This window comes from Petaurus breviceps, unplaced genomic scaffold (assembly GCF_028583685.1).
Source record: "Petaurus breviceps papuanus isolate PSGF00001 unplaced genomic scaffold, PetGlider_PUasm1.0 490, whole genome shotgun sequence".
NCBI lineage: Eukaryota > Metazoa > Chordata > Mammalia > Diprotodontia > Petauridae > Petaurus > Petaurus breviceps.
The window spans coordinates 21,363,224-21,376,983 of NW_027186352.1; the positions used below are offsets into that span (position 1 = coordinate 21,363,224).

The following is a 13,760-nucleotide window of genomic DNA, read 5'->3' on the forward strand; positions in this document are numbered from 1 at the left end:
CACACACACACACACACATGAGCATGTAGATATACACTCAGACACATGAACATATAGACACACACCCAGACATGTGAACGTGCCCACCCTTAGATAGACACAGAAATACACTCAGATACACAGACACATACACTTAGACAGACACACACTCAGACACACACACAGACACAGGCATTCACACACTTAGATTCACACACAAGCACATTCAGATACACACACACACGAACACGTAGATATACACTCAGACACATGAACATATAGACATACACCCAGACATGTGAATGTGCACACCCTTAGATAGACAAAGAAACACACTCAGATACACATACACACACATGAATGCATAGATATACACTCAGACACATGAACATATAGACACACACCCAGACACGTGAATGTGCACACCCTTAGACAGACACACACACTCAGATACATACACACACACACTTAGACACACACTCAGAGACACACATGCACACATAAACACACACACATACTCAGGCACATATGTACTCACACAAGAGTTCTCATATTGGTTGTAAGAACAAGGTCTGGGGGGATCAGTCTCTGGGCTGGAAGGTCCAATGCTGGGATTCTCTTGCCTTTTGGTGGCTAATTACAGGACAGCCTTTACATGACAGAGCCCTGTGATTCAGTGGTGTCACAGTGTATTCTAGTACCTTTACCGAGGATCAGCACCAAGGACTTAGATTCTTAGAGAGTCTCTTGGTGGACACGGAAGGGTCAAGCTAAAGGCCAGTTTTGCCTTCGGGTTTTCCATACTCTGGAGCCTACACCCCCTCTGCCAACCTGTCTCTTGTGCTTTCTATGTTCCTCCATCCCCACACAACAGAAATTCATAAAGTGATGATGGATTTGTCCAAACGATGCAACGTCTTGTCCAAGATAAGGGAAGCCAAAGGGCATGTTGACACATGAGATTACATAAGCTGGTTCTGGGCCGGTTACGTAAGGAGCTAGCACGTCACTTCTCTGCCTGTGTGTGCCTTACAGTCCATACTTCTGAGATGAAGTCTTTTCCTGCTCGCATGACTCCCCTCCAGCAGAGTTCAGAGGGTCACCTTTCCCTTCTCTCTGTGTTTATTAGAACTGTTAGGAAGCTGGGATCTGTTTGCTTTTACACATCAGATCTTTTAAAAATGATTGTGGCCCAATTCTGCTCGTTGGTTGGGATGGGATGGATTGAATTTCCAGTGGGTCATGTTCAAGGTCAAATCAGAGGCCCTTTTTCAGAATTTAGGTTAAGTCCATGTAATTTAGGAAAATAAATTCCCCACTCCTCACCCCCACTCTTACCTTTGAAGCAAGTGACAAGGAAAGGGTCATCTTTTCCTTCTTTCTAAAATGCCGTGACTGAGCAAGGAATCTCTATTTTTGTTATCTCTAATCATGGGAGTTGGTGATATTGGTGAACCCTCAGACAAATGGATGGGGGCGATATGTTGGGTGACTCTGATCTGGAACTGGAGGCCAGTGGGCTGTGGTATTTGGGTGTGGAAGAGGGAGTTTGAGGTTGGGCATGGGTCTGGGCATGGACCTTTCAGTGGCAGTGACCACTTATCATTTTGGTCACTAGATGGCGATATTCTCCTTCAAAAGAAATCACCCTTCTAAATGGAGCTCCCATTTTCCCACTGGACTTTTGGTTTTATGCTCTGGGAATGCAATTCAGTCTTTTCTCTTTTTACAGAGGGATAGGGCATCATTTGTATTTTTACATTCGTAGATTTAGAATTTGGGATACATAGCTAAGGCGTAAGGACCGTAGAGGATGTAATCTGGTAAAACACCCCAATTTTACAGATGAGGAAATTGAGGCTCAGAGGGAGGTGGCTTGCCCAAGGAGCCAGATGTTGAAAGCAGATCCTCTGACCCCAGATCCATGGTTTTACTGGACAGAAGTCTGGTGGTAGTTTATTAAGGGGCATTTTATGATCTGAGCCAGCTCTGCCAATGACTAGCTGTGTGACCTTGGCCAAGTCACTTCACTCTGACCCTCAGATTCCTCACTGTAAAATGAGGGGTTTAGATAAACGTACTCTGAGGACCCTTTCATCTCTAAATCTAGGCCCCCATGGTCTCATCAGGAGTCTTTCGTTCTCTCCTGCCTTGCGGACCAGATGACACGGGCTCCACAGCTTTTGTCCTGTGGGAGTTGGTCCATGTCATAAAAGTTTGAATTTGGTTTGCAAATTGTCAGGATTTGATAATGAACTGCTGCTGAAAAACTAGTGTTATTGCAGACACAGTGCAGTGCAGTGGGAATGATCATAGTAATATTAATAGCTAACATTTCTAGAGCATGGTGTGGCCTCATTCCCACCACCACCCTACAACATTGCTGGTGGCAGTCCCATTGGATAGTTGGGGAAACTGAGGCAGGCAGAGAAGCCTAGGATGGCAAAACTGATAAAGTGCTTGAGGCAGAATTTCAGCTGGGTCCTGCCCACTGGCTCATTCTCTGTGCCATCCAGCTGCCCTAGGAGCCCAGGCAGGTGAGCCTTGGACATTTCTGCATGTCTTCCGGATCTCCTGTGTTCCCTTGGCTATGTCAACAGCTCCCAGTTTATGTGGAAGGTCAAGGTTTGCTAAGTTCTTGGAGCTAGAGGGGCCCTTACAGGCCATAGGAAATCTGTGTCAAATGCTTTGGGAAGGGAAGGGAAAGGAACGAATATCTCTATGGTACCTACTTGGTGCTACCCACTTTACCAGCTTTAAAATGCTGTGTAGGGGCAGCACTGGCCTTTGAGTCAGGAGGATCTGAGTTCAAATCCAACTTCAGACATTTGACACACTTACTAGCTGTGTGACCTTGGGCAAATCACTTAACCCCAATTGCCTTGCCTTCCGTCCTCCCCAAAAAATAAAGTGCTGTATAAATGCTAGTTGTTGCTGTTGACTATCTCCTTGGGTCCTTGTAACTCTTTGAGGTGCTATTATTATCCCCATTTTACAGATGAGGAAACTGAAGTAGAAAGTGATATTATAATAAAAATAAAATAGTTATAGTAAAATAATAATTATCAATTAGCACTAGGTAGTGCAGCAAAAAGAACTCTGGGAAGGTGCAAATCTGGCCTCAGACACTTACTAGCTGTGTGACCCTGGGCAAGTCACTTCACTCTGATTGCCTCAGTTTCCTCATCTGTTAAATGAACTGGAGAAGGAAATGGCAACCACTCCAGCATCTCTGCCAAGAAGAGTTAGACATGACCAAAAACGACTCAGGCACAGTATGTGCCAATTTCTGTGCTAAGTGCTTTACAAATATTATCTCAATTGGTTTTCACAGCAACCCTGGGATGTAGGTGCTTTATCATCTCCATTCTATAGTAGAGGAAACTGAGGCAGAGGTTAAGTGATTTCCCAGGCTCACAATCTAGTAGTGATTGAAGGTGGATTTGAACTCAGGTCTTTCCGACTCCAGGCTCTATCCACTGCACCACCTCTGCCTAGGTATGTTCTTTTCAGGGTTTCAGCTTCCCTTTCTGTGAAATGAACAATTTGTCTTAAATGATCTCTAGGCCCCTTCTGGCTCTAAGCTAGTCAGTCATCCAGCAAACACTGTGGTGAGCCCTAGGGATACAAAATACAAGCTGTCCCTGTCCTCATTCTGTCCTGGAGAAAGCATGTACGATGCATGGAAATACAAAATAGATTTTTAAAAATACTCTGCAATTCTGAGGTGGGCAGACTTGGGGGAAGCCTTCCTGTAGCAGGTGGCCTTTAAGCTGCATTCTGAAGGCACCGAGGAATCCCAAGCCCAGGGATTCTGTCCTGTAGATGCCCCCTGGACGTGCATCCTTGTCCTGTCTGGATGCACACAGTGAGAGAAGGGAGATCTGGAGCAGAGACTGAAGCTGCCCCAGCCCCCGAGGACATGTCTGCTGTTAGTTCTCCGGGGCTGTAGTGAGGGGCTCCCAGCAGGGCCGGCTGCCCAGAATTTTAACTAGAGCTGAATGCTGGAGTGAGGGCAGCTTGGGACTCTGTCCAGCAGAATACAGATGTTTATGTGCACCGCTGGGCTTTAGTGGACACTTGCAGTGCAGGACAAACAGACCATCTGTTTTGTTGACAATTCTTGTGGGAGCTGACGTGAGCCAAAAAGACTCTTTGCTCTTCATGGATCAGGCAGGAAGTCACCCAGAAGAGGGAATGTTTGGGAGCCTGCAGAGCCCGGGCCCTATCTGCTTTGTCTCGTTTGATTTTCTCAGGGTCTCAAAAGGTAGCTCGAACAGAGGGTACAATCCCAGTGGAGTGTAAGCTGCATGAGGACAGGGCTCCTGGCACAGAGAGGCTGCTTTATAAACCTCTGCTGATGAATGCAGTCATTCTCATTTTGTTGTTGTTCAGTCATGTCAGCCATGTCTGACTCCTTGTCACCCCACTTAGGTTTTTTTTGTCAGAGATACAGGAGTAGTTTGCCATTTGCTTTTTACAGATAAGGCAAACAGAGTTAAGTGACTAGTCCAGGGTCACACAGCTAATACATGTCTCAGGCTGGATTTGAATTTGGATCTTTCTGACTCTAGACCTGTCTCTCTATTCACTGTCTTTCATTCTCATTTTACAGGTGTGGAAACTGAGGCAGTGACCTGCCCAAAGGCACTCACAAGGCCAAGGGTAGGGCCTGGACCAGAATTTCAACCTATTCATTCTTAGTCTAGTTCCTTTTGCCCTAAAACACCCTGAGACTTCAGTCCCTGAGGATGGCGTTTATGTGAGGTTTCTTATTTGCCATATGTGTTTGTTTGGGTGTGTGTGGGTATATATGTGTATGTATGTATGTATGTGTACACACACACTCACTTCCCTCTTTCCATGACTGTCTATCTTCTTACCTGCCTGTCAGTTTCTTAGGAGAGATCATCTTTGAAAAGAGCCTTTGAGGTAGTTCATTAAACCCTGGAGTTACATAAAATCTCATAATTAAAATTTTGTCTCTCTTTCCCTGTTGCTTTACCCTCTCCACTCCATGTGGGCATGTGTTTTATTCATATTAGTACCTTTGTGAACTCCTAACTCATTTATCTGCATGAGAAGATGCTTTATAAATGTTAATTTGGTGGGTGAGTGAAGAGAGAGGGGCATTGAAGGACCTACCCAGACCTGGGCTCTGCTTGTATGACCATTTTGCTTTGGTGGAGTCTCTTGGATCTGTTCCTTATTATCTGAGGGAACTTAGGTGTGTCCATTTCTGATCTTTGCCTCCTCACCTTTAAAACAGACAGGTGGCATGACATCGTCTGGAGATGCCCTATCTGTGTCTGTGGCAAGGGACCGGGAGGCTTCCCAGGCTGACCTCTCGATCAGCCTCCCCTTCCTTGCCCATCTTGGCTGTGGGCTTAGAAAATGGCCTGGGTTTGGGTAGAAGAATTTGAGCCCTTCCAGACCTGAGACTCTTTTTGCCTTTCTTTGCCTCACCAGCCCTTATCACAGCACCTGGCACTTAGGAAGAGCTTCCTAAGGCTTATTCACTGGCAGACTGATTGACTGGAAGATTTGGAAACCATTGATTTAAAAGAGCAGTGGTTGGTAGCTTATGCATATTACCTTGGCAACCTTTACTGTGCCAGCCTTGATTTGGGTAAAAGCTGTTGTTTGGATGAACATGGACATGCTTTTTGTTTTTAGGAAGCATCTTGCCTCTGGGGAGAGTGTTGGACTAGATGGCCACTGATGTCCTTCTGGCGCCGTGATCCTGTCATCCTTAGAGACACATATGTGTGTGGATACATTTCTCTCTGGGTCTCTGCTGTCTGTTTCTTCCATCTATGCTTATGTGAGGAAACATGACACAGGCTGGTAAACTTGGAAATCAGGAAGACCTAGGCTTAAGGCTTACTTTAGATCACGACCAGCTGTCTGACCAGGAACAAGTAATCAGCCACTTTGTGCATTAGACTACTCTCTTAGGATGTATCCACTAAGTCAGACAGGAGGGAGTTCCCACATTGGGAGTCTCTCCCCCCAGTGAAATCATAAATCTTTAGCTTTTAGTACGTGTACATACACACATACAGACACACCCCCCCCCTACTGTTAAGGGGTATCTACTCTCTGTAGTTGTTAACTAGATAATGACAATTCCAAGATATTAAAGCACGCACACACACTCACTCCAACCTCAAACCAATCCCACTTGTCAGGTGACACAGAGATCTTCTGGGGTCTTTGGGAGCAATGCCCGGCGGAGTACAAGGTCAGACAGGCCCACACAGGTATGGAGACTTCTGGTCCAGGCCTTTTGTTGGATAAGTGCCTGCCCTCTGAGAGTGTCACAGCACCCTCAGCCCACAGTGGAGTGCAGCTCAGCAGCAGCTGGACTTCAGGGGGATGCACTTTTAAATTGTAGAGACCATCCCTTAGGGCAGTGGATCCCGTACTGAGATCTAGGGGTAGATGTCAGGGTTTCCATGCATTTAGAGGGGAAAAAAGTCTCATCTTATTTTCACTTATCTCTGCCTGAAATCTGATTCCTTCAGTTACTTAAAGGCATGATCGTGAGAAGGGTTCTGTAGACTTGGCCAGGCGACCAAGGCCAGGCAGCAGGCATTTATTGAGCATTGCTCAAGTGCTAAGCACTGGGTTACAAATACAGACAAAAGGAAAGATGGTCCCTGCTCTCAAGGAGTTTATATTTTAATGGAGGAAGACAAGACAATACACAAAAGGGAGATGAAAAGGGAGACAGGAAAGGGGAAGGTGGCAACAAAGAGGGCATGGTATCAAAGCTGGAAAGTCAGAAGCAGAACCAGCAGGGGAGTAAAGGCCCCTTCCCCAAATGGAGGCCCTGGGAGGAACTGGCCAATGGTAGAGGAGGCCTGGAATGGGGGAGGGATGTTCCAGAGTGAGGACATCTTGGTGGATAGGTGCTCAGTCAAGAGGTTTCAGGCTCAGGGGGAGTTTCCAGAGTGAGATGGCAGGAGACATATGGGGCAAAGTCAAGAGTCAGAAGCATAGTCAGAAGAGGATAGAGGGTCCTGTGATACACACAGCAACTATTAACAACCTCTGTCCTAGAGGGATGGGGTGGGATCTACATCAGTGCTAGAAGTTACCTCAACAGCCAAGACTCTGATTCTTGAAGCATCAAAATGAAGGTTGGAACCATTTCCAGGCTCATAACGACCCTGACTCAGAAGGTTAGCTTTCCACCATTACCAGTGTGTTGACCGCTAACTCACCTGGACCTTTGGCCAAAGAAAGTCGAACCTGATTGATGTTCAGCTTGACTTGATAGTTTCATGGTATTTGTGTATTTCATGCGATTATTTTGTGTGGAAACCAGATGAAGGTAAAATGATTCAGCGACTTCCCGAACAGGGAGAAATTAGTGGTAGAAAAGAAGGTCATTTGGGGGGCTTGCCTCGTTCCTGTTTCATGTGGCAGGGATGTGATTTGTCACAGCCTTGTGAAGATTGGTTTGCTTACATTCCAGGTGCCAGTGTTTGATTGTGACCGAGCAGTTGAGAGTCAGAGCTTTGATTAGGGCCATCTTGGTCGAGGGGAACAGGTTTCTCTCCTCTCTGGAGATGCGTTTTCCTTTGGCATAAGGTCTCCTGTACCTCCTCCCAGGGCCTCCATTTGGTACAGGATTTGGGAGGTGGGGAAAGAAAGACAAAGGGCATCAGTAAAACTTGGTAAAACCATCAGAATGCAAGAGTTGGGGCTTTTCACATGTGTCATTTTCTTTTTCTTGTAGATCCTCACATTAAGGTCTCTGGAAAGAAGGAAAATGTTAAGGAAGCCAAGGAAAAGATAATGTCTGTCTTGGACACCAAAGTAAGTCAGTGTGTCAGTATGACTCCGGGGGCGGGGGGAAGTGGCTTCTTTGGGAGGACTCCATCTGCCTTTTGGGGAAAACTTGTGTGAGGAAAACAATTCAGAGAAAAGGGACTGTGGGTTTTCAAAGGATGTGCCTCCTCCAGGTACACTGGCCAAGGGGACAGAGCACTTTCTAAACATGGCCTCCTTTGAGGCACACAACAACTCTGCTTGACCCCCCTTCAGAGGCTCCCTCTTGGCCTCTCATCCTGGCATTTAAGGCCCTCTACAGTCTGGCTACAAACCACCTTTCCAGCCTCTTTTCCTACTGATCTTCCTCACCCGCTTGTGCTTCCAGGAGGCAACATGATGGAGTCGGGAGAAGACTGAAGAGTGCTGGGAGAGGGTGTGCCCTGCGGTTGGTGGGGTAGGACTGGTGCCAAGTGTATGGGAGTGGGCACATGGCAGTGGTGAGGATTAGCCTTAGGAAAGGAGAGATATGTCTTTTACTGGAAAACAGGAGATGAGAAAGAATGAGTAGGCAAACACATGGAAGTCTGGGAGTGTGTTACAGAAGGAAAGACTTATAAAGTCTCACATGCAGGCATTTATGTCCAATGACTTTGGTCTCACAGTGGGAAGGAGGATCATCTGGCTGGGTGAGAGGGGACTTGGTAGCTTGAGAAGGATTGTGCAGGATTTGGAACAGCTGCTAGTAGTAATGCCAAAGAGAATCATTGAGAGACAAATAGAGAAGGTGAGTGGAATAGTGGATGTGAGAGCCAACCTTCGTGTTAAGAAAACATGGGTTCAGGTCCTGCTCCTGAAACAGTCTAGTGTCTGGCCATGCACTTGCTACTTTACCTCTCAAGCCCCCAGACAACTCTCCAAGACACTGGTAGGAAATCCTCATACTGATGGAACTTCAAGTGTGGAACAAAAAAAGAGGGATGAATAAAGGGATTGGTGAGCAGGAGTCAACCCACTGAGATCAGGCAGTCTGAATTTATACTGAGCAAAAGGAATGAGGACTTCCTTTTGTTATCCTGAAGCTCTTAGCAAAATGTAGATGGCGCAGCACTTTGTGCGGAGAGGCCTGTGATGGTCCTGTAATCGTTGTGTAGATGTGAATACTCTGGGAATTTTCAGGCAGGCTGGAAGTGGTGGAAAATTGATAATAAATCAGTAATAATAATCGATAATCAATAAGAAATAATACATTCAAGAGGTTAAGAGATTCTAGAATCGTGATGAGCTCACCAAGGTGATTGGCATGGGACCTGATGACCAAGAAGGGGCGTGGGTCTGGAGGCCATCCTAAGGAGGAAGAGAAGAGAAGGAGGAAGAAGAGGGGAGACTGTGTCTGGGGGACAGAGCTCCGCACTGAGGAGCTCAGGGTGATGCCAGGGGTTCAGGTGATCTGTGTTAATATTTTAATGGGATCAGGTTCAAACCCCAAGAAGTCAGGAAGTTTGTGAAAAAGTCTGTGGGTTTTTTGTCTTAAGGCTTCACAGTATTTAGACTTTTTTATTTAGTCTGTGAGAGGTTGCATGACTCAAGAATAAATATTTTGATACCCATGTGACCAAAGATAGATGAGCTAGCTGTATTGTTTTCCATTTTGTCACATTTATTACCTATAATGGATAGATTGACAGTCTCTTAAGATGAGGCTCCATCATTTTCTCTTTCTTAGGTTTTTGATTTTAAATTTTGCTGTCAGTAATTTAGCTTTCATTTCTGTTTAAACCCATGTGGTTTTATAGTATTACATTCGCTGCGTAGGCCCTCCTTATTTACCTCTTTCTTTCCCTTCTCTCTGCCTGCTTTCCCATCGATTGCTTTCATTCCCCCTTTCTCTTCCCCTTTCCCTCCATGCCTTTTCTCCCCTCTCTTATTTACTAGGCCATCTTCCCCTTCCCCTTTTCCCCCTTCTTTTCTTCCTCTTCTTTTATTTCCCATTCCCTTTCCTTCCTCCCTCCTTCCCTTTCTTCTCCTGTCTTTTGCTCCTTCCCTGTCCTCTCCTGCTCTTCCTTCTCCCTTTCCTTCCCTTCCTCTCCCTCCTTCCACCTTCCATTCCCTGTCTTGCTTACCTCCCTTTCCTGCCTTCCTTCTTCCCTTGTGTTCCCTCTTTCTTTCTCTCCCTTCTCTCCCTCCTTCTCTTCCTTTTCCCTTTCTTCCCTCCCTTTTCTCTCCCTCCCTCCCCCTCCTTCCTTTCTTTTCCCCTCCCCCCTCTTGTTCTTCCCTCCCTTTTCTCTCCCCTCCTCCCCTCCTTCCTTTCTCTCTCCCTCCTCCCCTTTTCTTCTTCCCATCCCCCCTTTTCATCTCCCCTTCCTTTGCCCAGACCAGCCCTATGCCTAGAATGTAATCCTTCCTCACTCCCACCTCTTAGAGTCCCTTGTAATTCCCACAAAACCCAGTTTAAGCATCACTTTCACCTTGAGGATTTCTCTGCTGTTTTCCCTCAGCAGCTGCTGCTGCAAAACCAAAGAACTTACCTTGTATCTCTTCCACACATACAGACACATACCTATTGTCTCCCCTGATGGAATGTAAGCTCCTTGAAGGCAGGGGCTGCTTCACTTGCTTCTTTGTGTCCTTAAGGCCTAGCATGGGGCTTGGCACATAGTAGATGTTGATTGATGCTTTTTTCTGTCTTTTCTTTCTTCGTTCTTTCTCTCCTCCCCTGCTTCCTTTCACCTCATCAGAGAGTCCTGTAGAATGTGCATTTTCCCCAGGTGACATAGATCCATCTGGAAGTGATCAGGCTGCCCTCGTGAGCTCCTTAGCAGACCCCTGCTTTGTTTCCTACTCGGGGGCTCTATTTTTAGTTCCAATTTTCTAACATTGATCAAGTCTTGTAGAGTGTCAGGCACATCTTCCAAGCAACTCATTCAGGGTTTTTGTCTGGCCTGAGTAATTTGGACTAAATCACTCACATCTGCTAAGGGGAAAATCTGTCATTTCTCCATGTTTGTCACAGACCTTAAGGTCCTACTTTCCCAAAGAAATCTGGAAGAGAGATCATGGTACGGGCATCCCTCCCCACCTCCAGCCCACCCCCCATGGGGAATATAGAGCAAAATGAAAAATGGGGATTGGAAAGGGTTTCTTTAGACGTTCAACGTGTATTTTAGTAACTTTTGCTAACATGCTAAAGCCAGCAAGGAACTGTGTTTCTGTCCTTTGTTGCTTTTCTTTCCACTGGGAAAAGAAGAGTTTCAAAGAAGTTATAATTTTCTGGATTTTTTAATGTATTCAAGGTTATTAATACCACTCTTTCTACACAGAGCAACCGAGTCACCCTGAAGATGGATGTTTCACACACAGAGCATTCTCATGTAATCGGCAAAGGTGGGAACAATATTAAGAAGGTGATGGAGGAAACAGGATGTCACATCCACTTTCCAGATTCCAATAGGAACAATCAAGCAGAAAAAAGCAACCAGGTGATTTCCTCCAACGTTGCCTGCAACTCTTGGTGGGGCGGCCAATGTCGTGATGTTGCACAGGTCTCTTTTGAGCTGAGGAAGGGCAAGAGATGAGAATATGGAAACCCTATAAAATCCAATATCCATGGAGAGATGAAAGAATCACATTGAGTTCAGTGGAAATTGTCAAAGGCAGGAGGGACATGGCAGCCAGTGGTCTTAGGAATGCATGATGGGGCTTTAGGGAGGGATGATGGCTATTTCTTGTGGCTGGAGAAGAAAGGACGCAAAGTTGAAAATGAATAGTATAGTCAAAGGACACATAGATAGAAGTGTTCAGGAAATGTTCCTTGGTCAGGTCAGGCATTTTACAGAGATGGTTCAGACTCTTTCTCAATGGAGTTCAAAAATCCTGGAGATGCATGTGTCTTCTGGTCCCTTCTGCTGTGTTTGGATGCTCCTGTGGGTACTCCAGTAAAGGGTTGGAGCACATTGCCTTGAGGAGTCCTTCAGGCGCTGTCCTTTAGCCTTGTGAGGATGAGAGCTGTCTGTAATCCACAGCTGACTTCTGAAGCAAAACTTTAGCTTTGTTTTGGTGACTTAAGTACATAAAAAATACTTGGCTACTTTGAAGCATTCCCTTAGGGTATTTTTACCTGTGCTCAGTTAAAACAATAGAGAATTTGAAATATCATAGCAGACACCCTGTCATTATCTTCAAAGAAATTCTAAAGTGTTTTAGGGTAGCCCAAACACACTCCATGTGTCATCTTATTGGAGCCTTCCAATAGAACTCTGAAGGAAGGTATTATCACTGTTGTACAGATGAGGAGACCGAGGCTCAAGAAATAGCATGACTTGACCCAGGTTGAGTAGTTAGCATGTGAGAGTGGTGAAGTTAAGGTCTTCCTTCCTGACTCCCTGTGCCCATCACCTCATTCTGCCTCCGTCTTGGAGCATAACCAAGCAATGATACCTCACATTTAGGTAATGAGAAATATGTGAGGTTTGCTGGACATGGAGTTCATCAGACCTGGGTTCAAATTCAGCTTTTGAAACTTAACCAGCAATGTGCCCATAGGTCTGCAAGTTACTTGAACTCTGAGCCTCCATTTTCCCATTTACATCATGGGAATGGCAATACCTGTGTGCTCTGCCTCCCAGGGCTGTTCTGATAATTTTACTACATTATGAGCTTTAAAGCACGGTGTAAATGCTTTTACATTACAGCTTTGGAAGCCTTCTCCTATTTATTTTCTCCTTCAATCTTCACAAGGATCATAGGGGCAGACTGGGGTGGGAAGACGAGGGAGTGTATGATCTTAGGTTTGAATCAAGAAAAAGTATCATGTTGCTAGAAGGAGGCTACTAAATGTAAAATCTGAGTTGAGTCCAGGTGAATGTTCTCTGAAAGTAAGCATCTCATCAGTGTCCTGAGAGAATCTTTGGATGGTCCATTCTGGACGGCTCATTTCGGATGGCCCATTCTGGATGGCTCATTTCAGCATATGGGGGTATGGTTGAGACCAGACTTCCTATTGTGGCTATTGAGGGTTTGAACTCCAAGAGAAACTAAAGTCATTTCCGGCACAAAATACTGTGCAAGGATCTTCCAGGCTTGTGATGGATGAAGGCCAGTTGTGGGGGTCTGTACTTCCATGAATCAGTTGTCCCAGGCACTGAGCACATGTGGATCACTGAGAATTCAGGAGAAACCTGTGTGCCCTTTATTGGGTTTAAAAGAAGCATAACTGTGTGTTTTCTGATTTTCACAGGTGTCTATTGCAGGACAGCCAGCTGGCGTTGAGTCTGCCCGAGTTAGAATTCGGGTAACTATTTATGTACTTATAATAATGTGTGTCAATATTACTAGAATTAGAAGAAGTAGGGAACAACTATAATTTATTTTTACATCAAAATCACTTGCTGCCATCTATGGGTAAGTAAGGAAGAACTGGGAAGTCTGGGTTGGTGCCCTCTGTAGATATTACCTTCTGAATTGTTACTGTCTCTTCAAAATGTCTTCACAGACTTACATATTAACTAAAGCCTTAACTAGGACAGGGTGACCAGGGCTTTGTCCCAGTGTTCTCACTTTGCTGAGGGAGTGGGGGGGGCAATCATCCTATCTCCTTGTCTGTCACTTCTCCATCTTTCAGTTGGGAGAGGCTGTATCTCCAATGGTTACCTCAGCATTTGGTACATAGTAGGTACTTAAATGCTTGCTGATTGATTGAATAGATGACTCCTAAGGTAAGGCACTATTCTAGCCACTGGAGATACAAAGAAAAATGAGTGTGATCCCTGCTCTTAAGGAGCTTACTTGCTAAGTGGAGAGATAATATGCAAGCAGTTCTGTACATAAAAACTCCTTATGGTATAAATAAAAGGGCCTCTAAGAGGGAAGGCATAGAGGGAGTCTAGAAGCAGCAGACTAGGACTAGAGGTCCATCCACTGCAGGAGTGAGATCTGAGCTGAGTCCTCGGGGAAGCCATGGAAACCAAAACATGGAAGTGAGGAGAGAGAATTCTAGGCATGGG

General features: G+C 45.5%; 1 protein-coding gene across 5 annotated transcripts in view; it reads left to right on the plus strand.

Moving 5' to 3' along the window:
- Positions 1–13,760, plus strand: part of BICC1 (BicC family RNA binding protein 1) — a 286,143-nt gene that overhangs the window by 216,824 nt on the left and 55,559 nt on the right. For all 5 annotated transcript variants that reach the window (XM_069101823.1, XM_069101824.1, XM_069101826.1 and 2 more), the window contains 3 exons: positions 7,727–7,806; positions 11,079–11,237; positions 12,995–13,048. In XM_069101823.1, coding sequence (XP_068957924.1) covers positions 7,727–7,806; positions 11,079–11,237; positions 12,995–13,048 — 293 coding nt within the window. The remainder of the gene's footprint in view (positions 1–7,726; positions 7,807–11,078; positions 11,238–12,994; positions 13,049–13,760) is intronic.